This window comes from Rissa tridactyla, chromosome 2, assembly GCF_028500815.1.
Source record: "Rissa tridactyla isolate bRisTri1 chromosome 2, bRisTri1.patW.cur.20221130, whole genome shotgun sequence".
NCBI classification, from domain to species: Eukaryota; Metazoa; Chordata; class Aves; order Charadriiformes; family Laridae; genus Rissa; species Rissa tridactyla.
In genome coordinates this window covers 92,296,771-92,321,037 of record NC_071467.1, presented here as the reverse complement: position 1 = coordinate 92,321,037, position 24,267 = coordinate 92,296,771, and the positions used below count along the sequence as shown (strand labels likewise).

Below are 24,267 nucleotides of genomic sequence, written 5' to 3'. Positions count from 1 at the left end.
TTTATGCTTCTCCAGAATAGCTTAAAACAGTTCTGTAGGCATTAAGGGGCATCTTTTCTACTGCTTTGTTTCTGTATCACCAACTCATTTCATTGTTTTATATTCCTATTTTAAGAATAAGTACAAAGCAACAGAAAGAATAAAGCTATTACTACATCTGTGTAAAACTGCCCTCAGAAGTGCTGTCTATGTTGTAAAAGTGCAAGTGACTTTGTATTTAACTAGCAAGCAACTAGTATTTCATTAAACTTGAAAGCTTTTTTTTTTTAAATTTCCTGTATGAACAAGATACCTTAACATGTGGAAATAAGGAGAGGTTATTTTTTATTAAGAATTTTACAATATAAATTGAGAAGAGACAGGTTGAAGGTTCCAAATAGGCATACAAAACCACCCATCTCCTGCTTGTTTTCGTAGTTAGTTCATTACATCTCCTCGGTGGGGTATCCCCCACCAGCAGAATGACTGCTTTGTGACATTTTTCCATTCTTGAGTGCACTGAGAGTGCATGATTGTTGCCATTATGTACCTAGATGGATACAAAAACCCTTCTTAGTTCAAAGAAGTATTATAAAGTAACGTGAAACCAGCGGGGGTTTCACAGCTTTTCAGAATATATTATTAAAAATGAAAAGATGAACTTCTTACTACTGTCAGCGAGAACATTAAAACAGCAGTATGGACCTGAAAAGTTTGATTCTTGTTCCCTCGCGCTGCATAACCAACTCAAATGTTTCAAGCTGTTCTAACTCGTTGCTAAATGTTTATCTACACATGCTGTCAGAAATAACCTTGTTAGGAAGGTGAAGTTGGTGTCTCAGCAAATCAGACCCATGGAGTAGGCGTTGAGTGGCCTGTGACTCGCTTTCCTTTTTCTCTTTCAGCACCATCAAAAGGAAAAGTGAGAAAAACAGCACAAACATTAGTTAAAGCCTGAATTTAATCCCATGTCCTACAGGAATAATTTCATTACAATGAAAGCAGACAGACATTATCTGTAGAGTTTTTTTTTTTTTGCTTTGTTTTTGTTTAAGCAGTGATAATTATATATCCAATTAACATAGCCTATAGCTCTCCCAAAGATCATAACGCTTAATAATCCCTTAAATTAAACGATTAATAGGAAATGCAGGGGTGGTTCTTACAAATTACCTGATTTACCATCACTGAAGACAGATTCTTTTAAAAATGGCTACAAATGCCTTGTTCACAAAAGACTTTATTATCTAATGATGCATACTGAAAACATACAGAAATCTGCATGGTCCACTTTACATGCAGCAGAACAATCTTCACTTTACAATAAGTAAGTGTCAACTGTTTTATGCAAGAGACAACACTTTAAAGTCACATTTCTTAAAGAAAAGCTTCATTTACAAAAGAAATAAAAGGTAAAGAAGCAATTACCGCTTTTAAAAAGCAGCTGCTTTGTTCAAGAGTGGAAGGTTTATGCCTGTATTGAAAGACAACATGATCACAAATAATGAAAACAATGAACAAATGAAACACTTTTAGCATAAAGCAGTACACTTTCAAAATGACATACAAATAGTTAAAAATTTCATTATGTTGTCTATCTATCCTTTAGATATAAGGTCTTTCGAATGAGATCCCAACGTATGTAATTACTAAAGGAAAACTCTTCTGTAAGTATTGGTTCTATGTCATAGCGAATTGTATTTAACAAAATGTATACAAAGTCTATAGCAAGTTGATTAAAAAAATTAAAGTAATAAGAAACAGTACACTGAAGGCGCTCTATCCATCAAGTGCGCACTCTCAAAATTTTAAATGTGATGAACAGAACAGAAGTTGTAACTATGCCACGGTTGCAATGCCAGAAAAATAAAACAAGATCATTTATCAAACATGCAGGGAATTCTGCCACAATGCTATTGTCTCTCATTTGTCAGTTGTTCCAGTAAAATAACAGCTTAAACACCGGTGATGTTGATGGGTTAGCTTACCTTCAGTGTACTGAAAGTTGTACACAACCTGCTTTAAAAGAGGAGACCATCCCTGCGGGCAGGCTCAAGAAGGAACAGACCCCCTTCGGCACTGACTACACCAAGGGCATGCTGCTGTGGCCTGCACACACACACCTAGGAAAACGTGAATATAAACAGCATTTATGCTGGCCATTTTTTAAAGACAAAAATGAAGCCAAGTCTGCTAAAAACAAATCAACCACCCAGTATTACTGCTCTTTTTTTTTTCTTTCTTTTTTTTTTTATAACAGATGCTTTTTTCTTTTTATAATATATACGAACTGCAACCATATACATTAGCATTGTACTTCTGTGCAGTCTTGGCAATTAAAACAGTTCTACAGTGAAAATTTTCACATAAGACACGAAACAGAATTACTCTAACATTTCTAAAAGAAATATCAGCCTTGATGTTAATTCAAATGTATCATTTCTTCCTCAACTTTGCAGGGGAAATATTTATGTTTATATACATTAATAACTGCTGTGAAATTTCTTCAGTCTTTGTATCTTAATTACTCAAACCCTTTGAACTTCTTCATCTGGTTTAAATTTTTTCCTGGATGAAGGCGTGCTGCAGAGCCTGGTTGATGCTAATCCGTTTAGCTGGGTCTAACATTAGAATCTGGTCCAACAAGTCCTTTAGCTGGTGCACTTTTTTACGCTGGTCTTCAGGGAGTCGTTGGCACCCAATCAAGTCTGCTAATAGGTCCTTGGTTGGATTAATGGTGCTCATAACAGTAACTTTCTCCTACAAATACAAAAACGGCAATCTTGTAGAACAGCAGTAATGCACAAACCCCCTATCCCTTTGACAGAGCTTCAGCCACAACTTTTCTGCGGGGTTCTCTCAGATCTGATCAGCAATGCTGACCACAACATCATCACGCGGCTTTATAAATCCTCATGGGGGCAAAGGAAAAGAGTGGAAATAATGCTGCCAGGGGGAGGCCGGGCTGCATCTTTCGCCAACAGCAGGTGCACACGTGAACCCAACATTCCAGTTAACTGAGAATGTCAAAATTCCACGTGTGAAGTTCCACATCTGACCATTAGTCCTGTGATTCTTAATAAATATACTATGCTAAACTGATACAGAAAGTCACAGTTTAGTGGACACACTTCTCTAAAATGAAGCCAGAATTTCTTTTATTGGTAATTTAAGGATGCATTACATGGAGATACCCTCTATACCTACCATGATTAAACTAAGATTTCTCTTAAACACCTTCCTAAATTGGAGGAAAAATCTCTGTTGCCAGTTTATAACTATGTATCCTGTCCATACTGCTGCAAAACTACATTCTAATAGTCTATAAAATCTTATTTTTAATGAAGATGTCAAGATATGTTTGGAAGACCATAATAGTAGGAAAGCTTGGAAAAAAGCAATACGTTAGTCAACACATTGAGGACTTACCCTTTCTGTCACCTTATCTACTTCTATATACATAAAGTTGAGATTTTGATCAAAGTGCTGATCTTTGAACACACCTTTTCGAATCATCTGGAAAACGAGGGAGAGGCAGAGCTTCAGGAAAGGTCTCTGTGTCTTACAAATTCCACAATTAGCATCAACGTCTACTAACTTATTGCAACATGAATAATTTAATGCTAATTAACGCTAATCAAAATTATATCAAAAGCACAGTAAGAAACATGTAGATTGAATAAAAAAATAAATACAGTTCAAACCATCTGAAAAAGGACACAGTATCTTCCATTGACTTACGTATTTTTTTTTTCAGGTCAGTGCTTAGAAGGTTTCTGCTTTCACTTTATACTTAGTCTATGAAAAAGAAGCTGTATACTTTCACTTCATAAGATTTTAAAATCAATATTAATTATACAGTCAGAGCGATGTCTGATATTTACTTGCTGTTAAGAGAAGATGTATATGATAAGAAACAGAATTCAGGGAGAAAAAAGAAAGTATGTTCTACTGTTCATTACAGCAGTTTCAGATATTAATTAAAAATCATGTACTTTTCTTTCTCACCTTGTTTGGCATCTTTCCTTTGAGATCCATGGCTAGTTTCAACATATGATTATTGGTTTTGCCAGGAAAGAGTATTTTTCCTGTATAAAGTTCATATAATGTGCAGCCTACAGACCACATATCTATACCATAGTCATAGATTTTTCCTATAACTGAAACAGAGCAATTACAGTTAATTCCACAAAGGCAGCTTTAAAAGATGCAATATCACAAAACCAGACAGATGAAAAAATTCTCATTTGTAAACTATATTGGTGCTCCTCATCTTCAGAATAAGAAGTCGCCATAAAAAAGTAAGGATGCAAACCTTTTAACTTTCACAGTATCCCTATTTTAGATAGGGAGGTTTTTATGTAACACCCAGCATGAATTAAGTCAGTAAGAAACAAGGTCAGAATAATATCTCTAAATTAAAACATAACTATAACCAATCAGAACGACTCCTCCCTGTCCTCACTGAGCTGACCACCAACACACATGCAGAGTCACACAAGCATGCTTTCGAAGTCTGAATTTTTGACTGCCACCACGTTTCCAGAGCGATGTTTTGCTAATACCAGAGAGTAAATTCAAGTCAAATTCTCATTTGCTAGTACCGATATATCCTGCTACTGCTTATGATACACGTAGCCAATCCAAATGTACTTACTAATTTCTGGAGCTCGATAAAATCTACTAACTAAATACGGTGTGATGTCGTTATCCGCAACATGCGAAGCTGATCCAAAATCGCAAAGCTTTAATATCGTTTTAGATTCATTCACCTGAAAGTTAAACATAAATATCCATTAGCGCTATTTGTAGAGAGAATTACCAAGAGCACTGTGGAAGTAACAATAAACTTAAGTCAGAAATAAGAAAAACATTCCGCCTTGAAATTGGAAGTTCTTCTCATATTTCAATCCTTCCTCTCGGTATTTTAAGGAAACTGTAAAACCTTCTTAAATTGAAAGTGACAGTTAATGTCTTCAATCCTAAGAAATACAAAAAAGGTCAGCTTCATGTACTTTTCCCTTACTAAAATATCCTTGGTGGGCCTGGATTTCTTTCCAGATACTGAAATTATATCAGTTCAGACTTCCAGCTCTAGTATCCAGAGTACCACTCACAAAGCAGCAAATTATTCACATATCTCACGCTTTCATAGATTTCATTGCTGTGATGGCAAAAAGCGAACATCTTAAAAGTAAAAATCTGACTTCTTCACAGGGATGACCACCAAGAAAACCAAAGGAAACATGTCTGACTCCTCTGATGTAGCTCTCATGCTCTGCTAACCAGAATGTTCAATGGAAACAGAAAAGGGAAAAAAAAAAAAAAAAAAAAAAAAGAGACATTAAGGACTTTTCCCCATTGTCTCATGCACATACACAAATTCTCCATCCAGACCTAAACAAACTACTTCCATTTTGCAGAAAGCAAGAACATTTTTCAACTACTCATGGAAAAAGTCCCAAGATTTATCCTAAGAAAGGATGCTGTCTTCCTTTGGAAGATATGCATTCTAAGAAGATACAAATGGATGCAGGTTTGTTTGAGAAAGACTACTCCATACCAAATTTTATTTAGATGCTGTATTACATTTCTTACATACTATTTACACTACAACAGCACTTTATAGCAAAACATTCATAACATGAAATCTTAACATTTTCAGTTAAAGTTAATTTTGACTTCACCTAAATTAACAGAATGATATTGATTTCAAATACTTAATTTTACATGATAGACTGTGAAAAGTAAGTTTCAATTATTTATTACTTACCAAAATATTATCTGGTTTAATATCTGCATGTAGGATATTGCATCTTTTAAGAAGCTTTAAAGCCAGGAACAACTGCTGGCTGTAGGAACGCACAGCTTTAATATGGAGTCCAACATCTTTCCCATACTTTTTCAACACCTCTCGTAAATTCATACTATTTCAAGAAAGAGAGGGAGAGAGAAAGAATAGAAAAGAACTTAACAAGTAAAAATATAGTGGCCTTGTAAACTGTAAGAAAAACGTGAAGAAACCAGTTAGCTTTAGACATTTTTGGAAAAAAGCAACACTCAACACAGATACTGCTCTGTTAGCTACAGCAATGAAACAAAAATGCAGGTCAATCGGATCTATCCTAAATTCTGTACAATTACTTACTAGACTGGACATACTTAGTTCAGAACATATTTTTAATCAAGATTAATCTGAGAGGGTTTATTTGCACATAAGCAGCATTTTCTTAACAACTGTACCGCTCCTGTACTCGTTTTCTGAAGAAATAAATAAAAAAAAGGAAGTATGCAAAAGATGAGGCGTTGAGGAGGTGATTTTTTGATGTCTTAAACAGCAGATAAAAAGACCACAATTTCAAGACAAAAACGTCATTGGGTATAAATAAGGTACAAAAGTGTTATAAACAAGAAAATGATTTGTTGTATGGCTTATTAATTAAAATATAACAGTAGTTTCATAAAACTTGCTTTGCTTCAGCATATAACTTATCTTCACCTCAAATATGGCAAAAATTAAAATATGACATACACAGAAAACTTAAGACATGAACAACTGATGTCTAAGCAGGAATGGGAACTAAGACAACGAATATTTCCAGATCTATCATAAAACACAGGATCTACAATTAACCTGCCAAACAAGCCTAATTAGTTAAGGGAAAAAGTGAGCATGCAAAGCACTAACAATTTTTTTTCCTTAGACTGTTGTTATACATGTACTCTTCACAGAATACACAGTATTTGCTGAACCTCTCTGGGAATGGAGTTTTAATGCAAAACCATAAAATAAAAAATTATGAAAACTAATAAAAATATTGTGACACACACACACACAAATCATTAAGAGCAGCACTGGTGAGATGACCCATCTTTAATAATACATCATTTTGTTTCAAATATTGCCCAAAGTTCACAATGATGCTTTAAGTAAACCAGAAATAGTTCAGTATTCTGTGGATTTGTGCCTCCAGAAAAAAAAAAAAAGGTTTACTTTGTTTTAAAAGAAAGCTCCTTGCATTCTTGAGTCTTGGCAATAGAACAAGGTATCAAAACAATAGCCAAGAACAGAAAGGTAAAGATCACTCACAGAAGTACTTTACTTTTTACAGAGAACGCCAAACATTTGTCGTCTTACCTGAGTGGTTCAAATACCAGACAGAGATGTTGTTTGTGGTAGAAATGCCTGAACAATCGTAGACAATGAAACTTGTCATCAGGATCTGCATCATTGAGCTTCTTCAAAAATTCCAGTTCTTTTAGGCCAGTTTTTTGCCTGGAAAAAAAAAAAAGATTAAAAGACAAAATCAGCAACATCCTAATACCTTTTTTAAATCTAGCCATTCACTTGCATGGTTATAATTATCAGGAAGTGAGAAGTGTCTTGTCATTACTTAAGGTACCACTGCTTAAAAAAAAAAAAAAGTCACAACAGTGGTTTGCTGTCAGTGTCTACACATTGGCTACATTTATTTAATTCTTCAATCTTCACCGTGCCTTTGTAACCTACTTATCCTTTGCATCTCCCTCCTGGTTGTACGTAAAGCTAAACTTAGATTTCCTCCTGTAATACAACACTTTAGCTTCAAACAGCACTCACGTGAGAAGTTTACTTTTTTTTTTTTTTTTAACAAAAGTACTTAACCACGTAGATTATTAAAACAGTTTTAAGCTAAACTGACTATAGAGTCAAGTATAGATAATCAGTTTGGGTGTGTACAACAAACTGAAATCGCTTATCACCCCCCTCTCTTTTTAGACTTTTCTAGATACCTATTCATATAACTCAAAATAGTCTAGTTATACACACAGCAAGACAATTTTTAAAACTTCCAAGATAAAAGGCGTGGAAAATATTTTTCATTTAAGTTGACTTTAATGGAAGAGGACATAACATATGACTGTAGAAATATTACAGCAGATACTGAAAATGAATATTATAGACAAGTCCTCACGTAACATAGTTTAATAGATCATACTTGCTAATGTTTACTCATTCTGAAAGACCTATTTATTTTTTTTTCTTCATTTCAAGGGGGAGAGACCCATCCCCTTCTATATAGCTTATATATATGCAAACATATAGAGAATATACAAAAGTAATTAATGTACAGATGTCTTTTTGTAAGTCGCAGATGATCAATTAGGATCCAACCCACAGCCTACCAAATCTATTTGGCTAATCAAAACAAAATTTTTTACAGTTCATGACTCCCATCTCAAAAATTTTAGGGCTAGGCAGGCCTCATAATTAACTGTAACCTTGTTTCTTGCTACCACTGTTCCCTGCAGTTTTGCAAATGAGAAAGTGCCTGATGAAAATGCAAGTACCCTTCTCCTGTGATAGCTGTAAAGAAGTGTGGATACATAGTCCTCAAGCGCTTCCCATTATCTGGCTCATATTAGCAGAAAAGGCAGGAATCACAGCTGTGATCTGTTACTTCACTTGAAACAAAGGGAGATTCAAATCACATCATGAAAAACTTCCAATTGTTATAATATGCTTTATTATTATTAAACAAAAATATTACTTACATAAGTTCATTGTTCCTGATGATTTTAACCGCTACTTCTTGGTTTGCTCTTGCCATGTCCCTGGCTCGCACTACGTTACTGAAGACTCCCTGACCAGTGTAACCATAGACATTGTAACGTTTATCTAGAACTTCACCTATATTAACACCTGAAGGATAAAAATCAAGCAATTTAAAGAGTTATGAGTGACATACATAATGAAGCTTTTTATGAAAAATAGACCATTCTATTAATTCAGAAAAATATGATAAACGGTATAATCCCTTAATTCCATAGTGTACAATGTTTTGTATCACCTAGCTTTGCGGAAATTATGGGGAACAAAATGATTCTGTACTTCTGGAGTCTTTTCATAACTGAGGTTAAAACCTGCAAGCTCATTTCATCCGTTACATTACACATTCAGTGAGGGCACTGTAGTACGTTTACATTGAAATAACATAACTTTTTACATGAGGATCCTTTCCATTCAGCACCCTCATTCTAGCTCTCCTTGCAAATCAACAAATACAACTTACGGTAATAGCCTTCTGCATCAGTCCAGTTATCCCTGAGATTGGGGTTTTCTTTGAAGTCTTTGCCAAACCCAGCAGCCCTCAGACGAGCACTCTGAAATAAAAAGAAAAGTAACAGCTTTGCTTGTGGGCTCTATGTTTTTCCCTGTTGTTTACTTACCAAAAGCCCCTTTTTCCTACCAAAACACTGTTCCTCTGCACGGTACAAACACACTTATCTTGTAGGAGAGAGAAAGTACTGAACACAAAATGCTATTTATATACCAGTATCTAAAGACTGATGCAAGGAAAGAGGATGGGAACAACCAACAGAAACTACTACTAAACATAAATGGGTAAAATTTCAATTCCTATCCACAAGAAATTTATATGAGTCAGGTCAGAACTCACATTTTGGACCACCTGAATAAGTCTTTTTATTTATAGTATGTTTGTAGTAATGAAGTTTAGCAATTCGTGGGGAAAATGTAACTGTTTAAGCCTTGAATTTCTGTTCATTCAATGTCACTTCACAGATTTCATACTACTACACTTACGATCATAAAATTACTACAGTTGCTATTGGCATACCTTAACAGATTTGGCAATGTATTACCACAAGTTCAAATCTATGAGTAATAAAGAATAATTGAACAACAGTTTTTGGAAGGGGGAACCGCTCACTTACAAGTCATTTAAATCCTTCTTTGTAACTTTCAAATTTATAAAAAAGCATACCACCCACATTATCCTTCAAGTACTTATCTTTTTCCAGCTCAAAGGGGTTTTGATTTTTTTAATTTTATTAGTATTACCAGTGTTACTGGAGTGACAATATGGCAGCCTTTTGTCACGAATGCTTCTGTCATACCTAATAGATTATGCATACCGTAAACCAAAATTAACTAGAGAATTTCTAAGTTAAGAAGAAAATTGCTGTCTTAACTTATTTCTCAGTGTTGTGCATCAGGAACAATGAGGCAGATTTACAGAGAACAGCAAGTAAAGTCTCAAAACTAGTCACTGGACTGCCAAGATCTGCAGGCTACTTCAACGTGTTTAGAGAAAAGCTGCTGGAATAGTGCAAAAGTAAAGGCAGGAAATGCATCTCTTCATCCAAAAAACCACCCCCACCAAACAAAACACTACATTAATCCAACACAGCATCATTAGCAAATTAAAATATTTTACACAGACACTTTTTAATTAACCATACATGAACCTCTGAAAAAAGCACATATTTAGAACAGCGCACCATGGTAACATTAACCTAAAGGGCAACTTATTTATAAGTTTGTTACCGTGTGCCATTATAGGCCCTAGTCAAAAAACAGGTGAATTCCCTAACTGCTTACTCTGGTAAAGCTCCCACTGATTTCGGCAGATTTCCTTTCACTGAAATATTAAGAACTACTTTGCCTGCCTCAGCTGATCAAAAGATTCATAACGTACCATCCACTCAGTTACACATGTTTTTACAAATCAAAGTCCCCACAAACCTCAAGTGATAGTAACTCTCTAACAAAAGTCAGGCAAAAAAAAAAAAATCATACATCTAATCTCCAAGAATTACCTACATCAAAGTATGCAGCGAACATATCGTCTGATTCTGTGAACATATCAGGAGCTAGCAGTTTCTTCTGGGATGAACCTTAAAATGAAATTTAGATTACTCAACATGAAAAAGATGACAAACTATTAACTCTGTTACCAGTATAATTCGTGACTCGGTACCTTGACAATATAATCTAAGCTCAGTATGTTGGCAAACAGGTAGCTTTACTAATATTTTTAGCAAATATCATTTTACATTCTAGAAATACAAAACTCAGATTGCGTAAGTTCTTCAAAGTACTCAAGAACTTACACCTCCTTGAAAAATTAAGTATAATAGCTTTCAAGTAATTCACACAGCAGAAAAGAAACAGTACATACTTACATGATTCCTACAGATAATGACTATATATATATGTATGTATAAAAAGATATATAAAATGACCGTGTCTATATATAAAAAAAATACAGACATGTTTTTAAATATACAAGTTCTGGCTTTTCTGCTAATCATAAGGTATCTTTTTTTTACTAAAAACTAAAGTTGTAAACTCAAAAGTTCTTTCTTTGGTAAATGTTTTCTTCAACCCTGACAAAAAGGACCTTGTGTGTAGCTTTTAGCAAAAGACAACGTTAACTCTTATGTTTAAGAGAAACATTTTTAATGTGGGCAAGATTATCCCTTTCTCACCTTTTAATCATCTTTAAAGTCCCAAAGACATTTTACTTGCTTGATAAAAGCAAAGAAATATAAATTAAGCACATGTTAGTGAAAGCAAATAAACTTCAAACTATTTCATAACACACATTATGGTAGCATCCCTTCATGACCATGGTAAATCTCCCTTTAGGGCATTAGTCAATGGAGAAAAATAAGCGGTTAACCTCAGATTCTTCAGGTCTCATGGCCAACCACTTTCATACAAAATAACTAGACTGAAATCTTTTGACACCATCAAAAACTCTCATCCATCGTGCTGACACCGTCATTTCAAGGTCACCTGACACTCTGGGGAGACAGGCTACACCACTGTTTCAAGATATAGACCCTTCTAGGAACTTCTTCAAATTTTCTTTTTAGTTCCAGTTACTCACACTTGCACTGGGCTACAATGAGTTATTAACTAGTTCCTTTGCAACTCACTATCCTGCCTTTAGGAGGTCAGGATAAAAATAAAAAATGGCTCTTCGGAAAAAAGGTGATTCACTGCTTCCATCTGTTGTTATAGCCACCTCCAACCTGGAATCCTACCAATATATGAAAATTCCCAGATTTGAGTGTAACTGATCTGTTTTTAAAAACAAACCTTTTTTCCTATCTTAAAATGACTATGTAGTTAACACTTATATTTTCATATACTTTAGTGGACAAAATTAGAAAGCAGTACATGCCTCTGACAAAAAAAGGGAAAAAGATACTGTCTGTTACACATACGAAGATTTAAGTCTAAACTTGTGGTATGCAAATAAGGAGAAGTGCATAAGATAGTTCTTTCCACCTACATTGCAGGAGAACAATCTGAAAACACACTGCCCAAGGCAACACTAGGACAAACTACAGAGCAGTAAACCAGTCCCAAGAGATGCAGCTTTACTACTTCAAAGAGAAGCAGCCACTAGAACGTAGCATATTTAGCCCCTAGGGATACATCTAGCACATGACACGAAATACAAGCTAACTGTCCAACCATTTCCTGAGGGGTTGGGCAGGTTTCACAGCCCTTGTTAAACAGCGTGCTGTTGCAATTAAACCGTGAAGAGAAACTGAAGTAGTTAAAACTAGCTCAAGTATGTCCACACAGCAACTAGTCACACCTTTTCACTACTTGGAAGACGTAGTTCCTTTTGCTGCAGGCAGCACACACAAGGCAGGTTTTATGGCAAGAGGTATTTCATTTCAGTATGTGCATATAGACACATAGACTATGTGCAGGGAGGAAGAGGAGGAAAAAGCCATATCTTCATCAAGAAGTTATGCTACCAAAATGGACCTACTAGCAAAGACTCTCAAAAGCCTTAAGCATTCTATATTACTACTGACCCACCTATATTCTTCTAACACAGTGGCTTTGACCAAAAAAAAGGGACAAAAGGGGGCATGGTTTCCAACCCACCCCAAAATAGACTAGGACCATATTAAGCTTCTAAGAAAACAACATGCACGAGTGAAAAGAAAGATCTGGAAGTCAAAAAGGGTGATTCTTAACTATGAAGAAGACAGACATCATTACTTGCTCTTCCAAATTTATAGCATGAATTGTGTTAAGAGCTACTGGAAGTATAGAGAGCATGTGCGATTCATACCACCCTCCTCAACGAGCAAGTTTTATTTTAATGTTATGCTTTTAAGTACCATAATATTCGTGGAAACATTTTCAAATTCTTTTCAAAAAGTCCATCTACTTCCAAAGCTGGAAGTATATAAGGACACTAAGCAAAATGTCTCTTTTTAAGTGCTGTGCTTCAGAGCTGAGCTTTCATAAATGGCACTATGAAGAGATTTCTGATTCTTACCATTGTTCTGTTCAACCGTCATGAGGTTGTGCTTGGCTTTTACTGATGCCTCAAATGTGTCCACATTTTCCCGTTCGTACTCCTTAACATCAGCAGCTACTCTTTCTAGGATGTCATCTGGTGAATTTGAGCGACTACGCGTACTACTTTGAGGACTGCTTGGTTCAGATGGTACAGATATATTACTGTCTTCTGTCTGGCCTTTGTATTTCTAAAAAGAAATTTAATTATTAATCTCACCATCACAGCCTATCACAATGTAAACATTTTTATACTGAGTCTTTCAATGGTTAGTGTGAAACCTTAATCTTTGCTTTCCATATTCACCTACATCTCTAATGGCAACAGATTGTTTGCAGAATGTGGTTTTTGAAAACTCATTTTGCTATAATGCACCACAGCCCAGACCACAAAAGATGACTAAAAAATTCATGTGTGTCCTTTAGGCTTTTACATCTGTGTAAAAAGCTATTTTTATTGAAGATTAACTATTTTGTTCTGCGTGACAATGTCAGTACCAATAGATTCATTACTAAACCATTCTGGCACTTAAGTAGTGAAATAAAGTCTTTAAGGAAACATTTATGATCTTGTATCTTACATCCTAGAATCTTTTCCATTTTTATTAGTGTTATGGTACAGAAAAGAAGTTTTTAGATTCAGTTTTTCAATTTGAACTAGAAAACATGTTTATTCATTCACTCTTGTTGAAAAATTTCAGATGAATTAAGAAAGTTCAAGGCAACACCTTTACAAACAATTTTTTTAACTCAAGTAGTGTGAAATTATACAAATGTCACTTCCTCTCCCAAAAGTTAAAAATCAAACTGAATAAATGGCAATATCACTCAGTTATCAAGGTTGAACTATTCAATAATACAAGCAGAGGTTTCCCATTTCGGGAACGAAGCTCTGGAATTTCCTTCCTGCATGGGCCAACAATAGGTATAACTGGCCTTTAAAAATAATCTACTTTCTATGGTTTTGGCTCAGTCATAGTTCTGATGGATTTTACACTGGGCTTTGCAAAAAAGTCAAACGATGAACAGCATTTTTAGTGCTGCTTATCTTAAGCAGCATAAAACCCAGGGTTTTTTTATAAGTAAATATGCTACAGCAATTTGCTTACTACATTCTAACTGTGTGCCAAATCCCAACTTTAAAAAAAGACAACTAATTTGTGCTGTAGAATTACATCCCCTTTGGCCACAGCTCCCTTTACGGGGTCTCAATCACTATTACCTGTCACTACTGTTACTTTCTTATCAGGAATAAGAAGTTCATGGGAGCTCACAAGTGTAACTTAATACATTATCTACTTTGATAAAGAGGGAACCCATCTTAGTGGCTTTATGAAGTTTTGGAAAGGAACAAGGACAACTTCTACTTGAAACAAACTGACCAGTTAAGTTACTTGATAGGTAACTTAATGCTATATCGACACTACGATATCAATGATACAGCTATGAAGAAAACCTACAGATTAAGATAACTGAAGAACATTTTAACATGTCATAGGACTGTCAGAGAAGGTTTAACCATAGCACATGACTCCCAGAAGAGTTTCTTCAGTCTTAAAAGCAATGTTGTTGCAATAGAAGCATACAGTTTAACTGAGACTAACATTTACAATAAATTAATTGGAAAAAAATATAGTAATAGTAATTACTATCATAATGTAGTATTAGGTTAAGAGCCTTCCTTTATCACAACATTTTACACTTAAAGCCTAAAATTAGTTTCCATAACCTACATGATAATATAACCCTGTACCTGAACAATTGCTTGTCGCTGTAGTCTTCTTTGTCTTATCTCTGCTTCTTCATCCTCTTCTTCCAAATCAAAGTCTTCAAGACTATAAAAATACAATTACTTTTTATATAACATCATAAACATAAGATTATCTGCTGATTTTTACCAAATGCAGTTCTTCGATGTAGAAAGCGCACAATATATTAAACAATAGCTGTTCAACTGACTCAGAAAGCAAAGGTGTATTAAACCCCAGTGTGTATATTTATACCTCCTCACAGAGAAAAATTTATCTTTTGGTATTTCATTGGGACTTCTGAGTATTTAATTTTTAACTGTAAACAATTAACAGTAACTGCTTTTAAAAAGAAAAAAAAAAACCACAAAAAAAACCTTTGTTCATTTTTATTTCAGCATCATTCTTCCTTGATAATTTGATTAAGAATGCATACTCTTGCACAATTGGATTACATAGATATTTAGCAAATATAAAACCAATTTGCAGATAGCAATTAATCTTTTCAACTATTTATAGTTTTTCCTCAAGCTTATCGCTTAAAGAAACATGCCAAATATTTTCACAAGATACTGATCAAGTTGAATTTAGAAACCAACAACATGGTCTGCCCAGTAGCCAACAGGACTTGATATTTCTTGCATACTCCAAAGTTTTCCAGATCATCCCAAGAGTAACTTGACAAGATCACAAGTACGAAAACATGATTAAGGTTTTAAGTGACAACCCGAAAACTACACCATGAAGACAAATGTCAGTTCATTCTCCGTATTAGTGGATCTGTATTTTTAGATAATCAGCGCAAGTTAGAAGTTAATTCTTACTTTTCATCTGATGAAGACTCCTGTTCAGCTTTCATACCCTCAGAAAGACTACCTTTAAATTTGTCTTCTTTAACTTTGCTTCTGCTCCTACGCCTATGGCCACCACGTGACCTGGATCTTCTTCGAAGGCGAGATCTACTTCTTCGGCTTCTATCCCTGGTAACAATAAGGGGGTTTGGATTTGAGCATTTTGGTTTGGTTTTCTTTTTTGAAGAGGAAAACCTATTCATAAAACACATAGGTACATAATAACTTCAAGTAATAAAACAAATGCATTAATGGAGAACAGTATGAATTCAACTGTGCTGGCATGTATAAATGTGGACAAAAAATGCATTGTCTTTTTACACATAAGATATTCTTTTAGTAATATTTTACAAAATACATTTAAAAATGCAGTGTGTCTACCTTCTCCGAGGAGATCTACTCCGCCTTCTTGGAGATCGGCTACGTCGAAGGGGTGAACGAGACCTCCTTCTAATGGGGGACCGAGACCTTCTTCTGGATGGGGACCATCTACTGGGTGGGCTAATATCTTTTGATCTTTCACGTCTAGACAAAATATCATCTCTGGTCCGCGTTCTTAAAATAGAGGAAGAGAACAGCAGTAAAATCAGGAGCAAGCTGAAAACAAAAACACAACTCCCTCTAAAAGCTCCCTTTAAAAGCTTACTGCAGGTGAGGGGCCACCAGATGGGCTTCTGAAGGAGGGAGGGGTAAGTATGCTGCAGAGCTGGTTGCCCTTCTTGTGTGTGCCTGCCCACCCTGGGAAATGTGTGCCCATACATAGGTCTAGTTCAGGACAGCTATGAAAACAGAACTTGTTAATTACTACCACACAGCTAAGGGAGGTTTTTAAAACAAAGCTTGTGTTTAAGTCTTAGATAAACAGTGACCTATTTTCATGTTTATTAGAAACAGTATTTGAACAGTGAATAAAACCCAATAACTCCTCCTTCAGAATTTTCTCAGCAACTTTACCACACAGTATTGAAATTTAGGACCATACTACTCCACAGCAATGACTTTAATGTCTACTTAAATTTGGGCACTAGAACTGCACAGCTTCAACATTTCCCATGTTCTAATACAGCAGATGAAAACTAAAATTCTTAATTACCATGTAAAATAACCCTTCTCGAATTAAAAAAATCATTCAAGTTTGACACTATATACTATTCAAAATTTGCTCAATCTTCGCTATACAGATTCACAACTATTCAAGAAAAAAAAAAATCCTTGATGGGACGACTACATTAAAAAGCTTAACTGTATTCCACAACCACAAGACTTCAATTAAAAATTGGACAGGATAGAAGTTAAAAATATTTAACAACTATTCTAGTGACACTGCAACAGAAATTCTTGGAAAATATTTCCACACCGTTGTTCAAAGAAAATATCGCTACTTCATCTCCTCCCCTCCAACACCCCCTGCTTTTTTTTTTTTTTTTAAATCAAATTGGGACAAGTTATTTCAAGTGTTATCTCTCATCAATGAACAAAATCTCTTGGGTCTGAAAGATTAATTCCACCCATTCTATAATGTTTTTTTTTTGTTTGTTTCTTTTAAGACTGTTAGCTTCAGTTACCTTAGCTACGTATAATGACTACACATACAGAACTGATGCAAAATAGTAAACAGTAAGACAGGCTGAAAATTTATGCACATGCAGAAGTACTGGCAGTTTCTACAAGAAATTACTCCAGACTCAAAAGCTGGAGCAGACAGATCCCTTTAACCCATTTAATTTACATTATGTTCTTGTGAACAATATTACAGAAAAAGTCACAGGATGAACTGAAAGTTCCAGGTTTCCTGGCTAACAAAGTGGTTGTACTGCTGAAACCCAATCAAAATAACTGTAAAAAAATTAAATCAGTTCGGGGATCACAGGTATGAGACAAAAGGTAGAAGCTCATTAGAAATTCATAGTATGTTATATAACAAGTAACTTCAGTCAAAGATCTGAGAAGTATCCTACATGATTAGAATACTGGAAACAAACATGAAAAATAAAATGAATGGGAATTTTTGGTTAAAACTGTTCAGTAAAGCTCCTGAAATTCTCTGACAGCCTGAGTAATTACAGGTAGTTAAAACTCCAACATAGTTGGAGTTACTTCAGGATGTCCCACAAAGAAAGATTATTCCTGCTGATTTGCAAACACTTGCAGCAAAAAATATTTCTTAGTAGTCCTCCACTCACATGCCGCTCAGCACGGTGTTATAGAAGTATGAACTTGATACCAAAATTCTCGACACATGCCTCACTTGAAATACTGTCTAGACAACTAATTCAAACTGTCTGCAATGCAAGCTGTCATGAGAAATGAAAACTGAAAGATGCAAAATGCTATGGAAGAAAAGTCAAATACTATGTCAAAGAAACATGGTGGTTGTGCTGATACATTCCCAATTCACCAGAGAGCAGTCAGATAAACTGCTAGCATTTACAATACTTGCTTACTCTGGTTAACACCACTGGAACCATCCTCCAAAGCACCTGCAGTATTGCTAAGCAAGTAGTACAGACAAATAAGCTGATAACGTGCCTGTAGAAGATAACCCCAAACTTCAAACCAGAGTAGCATTCAGTGATGCAGGCAGAAAGACTTTCACATTTATTAGGCATTTATATACAGCTAGATCTTTGTGGTTACAATATGCAGTTTTAAATTCATACTACTTTGCTCTTTATTCTTGGCATGGGTGAAACTAAACCCCATGACAAAACATTTTAAATTATTCATTATCCAAAAGTAATGCTGTACTCTTCTGCCTGTTGAACTTCTTACATTTAATGAATTAACTTCCAAAAACGTATACACTTATATTGTTCTCTGTTTGTGAACTTACCATCCAGGCCTTTTCAGCTTCAGAGAAGGAGATGTTAGTAATTATTGTCTCATGGTTGATATTAAATTAAATTTCAAGGTAACTGCCTTCACAGGCTAAACTGTCTTTTTAAAAAAATGCTAAAACTAAAAACACATTAAAAATATTTCAGTCTGTCTCCTTCAAATGTATGCAAAGCATGGTAATCATATACAACAGACCAGTAATGAAGTAACACTACCATACCTCTAACAAATGAAAAATACGAAATATTTTTAAGAAAAAAAATGACTGTGAGAAGGACATTTTGATATAAAAGATTTGCTAACATTCACACATGCTGACTCTATCATTAGGGGTTTTTTTGAGAGGGAAAAGGGGTTAATTACCCACTTTTAGCCAACAAGGACACGGAAGAGCGGAGGGGACTCTCACTCCACAGAAATTGCTGAAAGCAACTGAACTATTAACTAAGAAACAAAGTAGAAGCCAAATTCTGAAGCCAACCAAGTGACAAAAAAGGAGAACCTGAGTTACAAGACTTATTCCTAGCAATACTGTGAACAGCAAATAACTCGGCACTTTAACAACCAAAACTAAATATGCATGTCTGACAGCTGGGGGAGTATTTTTAAAAAACTGAATGCAAACAAAGTCAGGTCACAATATAATGCACAATCCCATTACCTCTTATAATAGCTATTTCCAGAATAAAACAAAGAGATAAACACCAAACAAGAAGACAGTTCAGTTCATCCTGTAATGCATTTTTGTGATGGTTCATGACATCTTTACATTACCTGGGAGAAGACAGACGCCTCCTTTCTGACTCTCTTCTTTTCCTTTCTGCAGACCTACTCCTCACTCTTCTAACTGGAGACCGGGTTCGAGAAGGGGATTTACTCTGTTTAGATCTACGATCATTGAAGAGAGGGGACCTGCTTCTCCTTGACTTTTCACGTTGTTTGGGAGATAAGCTTCTTCCTTTTGGGCTACGGCCAGGTCGCCTAGGGGACCTGTTTTCTTTCCCTGAAGAAGCATCTTTAGAAGGAGATTTAATTGGCTTTTTTTCTTTGTCAGTCTCTGATCTCCTAGGTTTTCTATCTTTGGACCGTGATCTTCTATCTTTGGATTTGCTTCTTAGTTCTGTTGGAGATTTAGATTTTCTGCCACGATCTCTACTTTTGTTCTCAATAACAACTGGAGACTTTCTGCGATCTCTTGACTTACTTTTATCATCAGCCTTATTTCTATCCTCCTGGGGAGACTTAGACTTTCTGTTTTTCTCCTGAGATCGCCTTTTAAGCATTGGAGACCTGGATTTCCTTGTCTGATCTTGAGACTTACTTCTCTTATAAGGGCTTTTGGATTTCCTCCTCTCTTTTGACTTGCTTCTAGCTGTCTTCTCTTTGACTCCATCAACGCCTACCTTGCCTTTCTTTTTGTCAGATCTGTGCCTAGTCCTTTCTTTTGATTCACTCTTACTTCCTTTCTTGGAACTAGTTTTATTGTCCACAGGTTCTAACTTCCCCTTAGTGTTTGACTTGGCTGTAGGTCTTGTTCCATTTCGCACTTTATCATTAATCTCCCCCTCTTCTTCAGATCCTGACTCATAACCTTGTAATATTAATCCCATCCCAGACTGGACTTTTCCTTCCATTAATTCATTTTCAAGTTCAGCTTTCAATAATGCTCTTTGTTTCTCCAAGTCTTCCAGAGGAGCTAAAAAATCGATTTTAGTTCTTTTAGCTGGTCCATCTTCCTTGTCAGAGGTATCAGCTACCTCTTTCCGTTTATGTTTCTTATGTTTATGTCTGTGTTTATGTTTTTTGTCCTTATCTTCTTCTGAAGAATGTTTATGTTTCTTGTGTTTACTTCGGTGTTTATGTTTCTTTTTTTTGTGTCGGCTGTGCTTATTCTGAGGTTGGTCTGCCTCTGATACTTCCCCATTTTCTTCATTTACACTTTTCTCAGATGCATCAGCATCTTCAACCCTGCAAAAAATTAAAAATACAAATCAGTACTATCAACTCTCTGCAGTCCTTAATCCTGTGTTGACAGTCTTTTTTATGATAGAAACTAACTGGCATTTAATTACCTACCTTTGGGAGAATTACGAATGTGCGACTAATGTAACTAAGTTATAACCACAGATACACTTCCTCCTGAACAGACAGCTGTGATGGCAAAAAGAAACACTGTGGAAAGGAAATACAGCAAATGCACTAACAAAACAAAACACATGGGTGAAATCAATGCTTATGCTTTTAGATTCAATACTGACAATATCCGTTAATAGTACACAACAGTACTACATATTTATGCATCCTGTCAGTCCACCATCTGTCTGCTGCTCCACTCCAATACCTAACCCAAGCTACGCCTTTTAAAAGTATTTTCAAATGGCAGAAGATAGTCATGCTACAAAGATCAAAACTTATTTCAAAGGATGACAATGACTATCCTAACAAAACCATCTTGCAAGATCTCACACAGAGTCAACTGATTCTCTTAACTGCTATTTCTTTCTCTAAATGTTCACACCTGTTAGAAAATCAAGAACTATTCCTACTGTATTTATATTATTTATGCAATACAGGGGACAGCATAAATTAAGGAAGTCTAATTTCCAAAAAGCTTTCTGATAGTATACAGCAGACCATTGGCTTCCCAAGAAAAAAAACCTGTAATCTTTAGACCTGTAAAATAGCATAGGCCAAAAAAGCAGAAAATAAGTCTACAGCAGGTTATTTAAACAATAACGTGTAGTGTTTCTTTTAAAAAAAATCCTTTCAATTAGCTAGTCACAGCAACAAACAATTTAAATAGTGTACTTCCTAACTTCAAAGTTATAAAATTCAGTCCTGACATTATGCATTCACTTATCTTCTTTAGATGCTGAAACTGGCTTACCAATAGATTTTTTTTACAGTGTTTAGCAAACACCTCCTGATCTGCAGAATATCAATTAATTTACTGTCTGTGGTAAGACAGATATTTGCCTTTTGAAATCTGTTGCTGCACATTACAGATGCCAGAGTTCACCTTTCTACAAACTCACCCCACCTAAGCTAATGTTTCGGAATCTACTAGATAACTCTCTAATAACTTTCTGTATCCCAAGCCTCATGCACGGAAAAAAAATTCCCTAAACATGATGGTCAGGAGCGGTGGGGGATGTACACAGAAATGTAGAGATATCTTCCGAACTCTACTAGTTTCGTACAACAGATGTTTCTGAAGAATATGATCAACAATCCAATAGAATAAATACATCAGAGGTATTCTAAGCCAGGCATAAAGGATGGCACTTCACTACAAATCTGATTAGCTTCTTCCTAATTAAAGATACGATCTTCAAACAGTGCACAGTTACTGATTCTCTCCTGCTTGAGTTAATGCAAATTCTAGCACTACTAAATAATGCAGACTTTTCTGCAACATACATTAAAATTATTTGCTAAAACCATCAACACTACAGTGCTCTGAAATGAGAAACTTCTTGAGGAACAGACCATTTGAGTTAAAAATATGCAATACTCGGAGACTTGAGTCAAAACGCTGTATGCTTTTTCTACTATATCTTTCCCACTACTTCTGCTTACTCAAAGCATAAAGAAGGATGTTTTTGTTAATTGCTTTTCCCAACACTACACACCATTATGACAACAGAGTAACAGAAAGAGGACAAACTGCCTTGAAATGACTTTCCTCCATGTTGCATTTGGTACAAAAGACATGAAAAAAAGGAAAAAGTATTACATGGAAAACTTTTTCAACTTGGATTTGCAATCCAGAGCAAGCATGTCAGTGATATAAACTGGCTAAAGGGCAGAGAAATGTCACAAGGAGAATTTTAAGGGAACTGTGCATCTTTCAAGATTTCTTTTATTTGGATACAGGATGCTGTACAAGTCCCCAATAACACATTAATAGTACTTCAACATGTTACAAAAATATTACAGAACAACAAAAATCATATCCATTCAAGCTGCTCCAGATTAAGTCTTCCTCCTCTTAATAGCAGAAAGTGACATCAAAATTTATAAGGAAGTTATTTTGTTATCGTACGTGTTTTAATCTTATGTAATAACCCCACCTTACATTCCATAAAAGCAAGCTGGTAGTGGAGGCGCCAGATGAGATACAGCACCACAGCAGTATCTCAGGCTGCTACAGACCACTAATATGACTGCCAGCTTTCTTTGCATTGGTACCTCAACTATAAAATTACTATTAAATTCGTTAACACGCATGAAATATTTCAGAGTTGATTCACGTACAAAAACCTATTAACTTCCTGTAACTACATCAAAACATGGCTAAACTTTTACTTCATTTAAATGCTTCAGAGGTGCAGTGACATGGATGAGAAACCTTTTAAGAAGATTTCAGAAGGTGATGCGACAGATCGGTAAGTACATGTTTAGGTGCTAATGGCTTTAACTGTGGAGGAATTGTGACATGATCTTATTATAGCCCAGCTTTTTCTTACTTCTGAATTCAAGGAGAAGAACAATAGGAAGCTCATGAAGATCTGTGAAAAGATTTCACCCATCTTTTCCTACATTCAGGCTTCCTATCAGCAGATTTTACCTTATTGCTCTTAGTTATGTTTCTCTATACAATACTAAATACTCTTCTTCATGTGCTCATGTGTTTTACACATCTCACATGTACAGGCACTGCTTTTCCTTACCTGTTTTCTACTCCCACAATTAAAAACAGCAACAAAACCCTCAAATCGCTACTTTTAAAGAGAGAGAAAAAATACAGAAAGCAGTTTATATGGCTAAAACGTTTGTATAGTGAAGAGCAGCAAAAAAGTAAGCATTAGGTTGTCAACTGCGGGCAAAAGTTCCAGAGAAGAAAGCGTTCAGGAGCTTGTGAGCGTCGACAAACCTCAAATCTCACGACGCTAAGGCGGGTGCCAGGAAAACGCACCCCCGAAGCCTCGGTCGGGGCGGGGGGGGAAGCGGCAGCTCCATCTCCGCTTCCACACGGCAGCCGGGAGTTGCCAGTCATTTGGCGGGCTGGAAGGAGGGGCCGCCGGCAACAAATCGCTTTTTCGCTTCCACCAGCGCAGGGAAATTTTATACCGCGAGAGCGCCAGGGACTCGGGGGAGGTGGGCTCGCCGCAGGGCGTGCGGGCGGGCAGCGGCTCGGCGGGCAAGGCGGAGGGGCAGCTGCGAAGCACCGGGGGAGGCCCGTCTCGGACACAGAGCCGCAGTGCATGTGCGTGGGGCGGGGGAAATCCCGGGCAGCGCCGGCCCATCTTCAGGGATGCCCGAGCTCCACCGGGCACCCACCCGCCCCGGGAGGGCATCGGCCTCCCAGCCGTGCAGAGAGCGAGGATCCCCCCCCCCCGCCCCCTACTTCCCCGGGAGGTGCGGAAGGTGCCGGGGCGGGGAGAGCAGCGCCGGAGCATCCCCCCCGTCCCGGTCCATCCCCCGCCCGCCCCGAGGCGGGAAGGCGCACGCGGAACCGAGGACACGCGCCCGCAGGTCCCGGCTCCGCTTCCCCTCCCCTCCCCCCGCCCCCAACGGGCCGGCCGGCGCGCGGCCTCCTGCGCGCGCCCGTGTCCCCCCCATCCCCTCTCCCCGCCGCCGCCGCTTTCTCGGTCACCGGCCGGCGGGAGGCGGCGGCTCTGGAGCCCCGGCCCCGCTGGGCCGCCTCACGGCGGGGCGAGCGACTCCTATAGCAACCCCTCTCCCTCAGAGCGGCCGCCTTCCCCCCATCGCCCTCCCTCCTCCCCCCACC

General features: G+C 36.8%; 1 protein-coding gene across 3 annotated transcripts in view; it reads right to left on the bottom strand.

The window, feature by feature from the left end:
* Positions 1-1,407: 1,407 nt before the first annotated feature.
* PRPF4B (pre-mRNA processing factor 4B) overlaps positions 1,408-24,267 on the bottom strand; it is a 23,098-nt gene continuing 238 nt past the window's right edge. The window contains exons 2-17 of one of the 3 annotated variants that reach the window (XR_008464658.1): positions 19,308-20,501; positions 16,077-16,250; positions 15,669-15,824; positions 14,850-14,931; positions 13,077-13,287; positions 10,586-10,659; positions 9,033-9,123; positions 8,515-8,662; positions 7,118-7,255; positions 5,753-5,906; positions 4,637-4,751; positions 3,988-4,139; positions 3,409-3,495; positions 2,462-2,739; positions 1,968-2,102; positions 1,408-1,453 (exon numbers count right to left, since the gene is read on the bottom strand). Coding sequence is in view for 1 of the 3 variants with exons in the window: in XM_054189784.1 (XP_054045759.1) it covers positions 2,536-2,739; positions 3,409-3,495; positions 3,988-4,139; positions 4,637-4,751; positions 5,753-5,906; positions 7,118-7,255; positions 8,515-8,662; positions 9,033-9,123; positions 10,586-10,659; positions 13,077-13,287; positions 14,850-14,931; positions 15,669-15,824; positions 16,077-16,250; positions 19,308-20,501 (2,980 nt within the window). In the remaining 2 variants the exon portion in view is untranslated. Of the gene's footprint in view, positions 2,740-3,408; positions 3,496-3,987; positions 4,140-4,636; positions 4,752-5,752; positions 5,907-7,117; positions 7,256-8,514; positions 8,663-9,032; positions 9,124-10,585; positions 10,660-13,076; positions 13,288-14,849; positions 14,932-15,668; positions 15,825-16,076; positions 16,251-19,307; positions 20,502-24,267 lie in introns of all 3 variants that reach the window. The other 2 variants (XR_008464659.1, XM_054189784.1) reach the window with 2 other exon arrangements.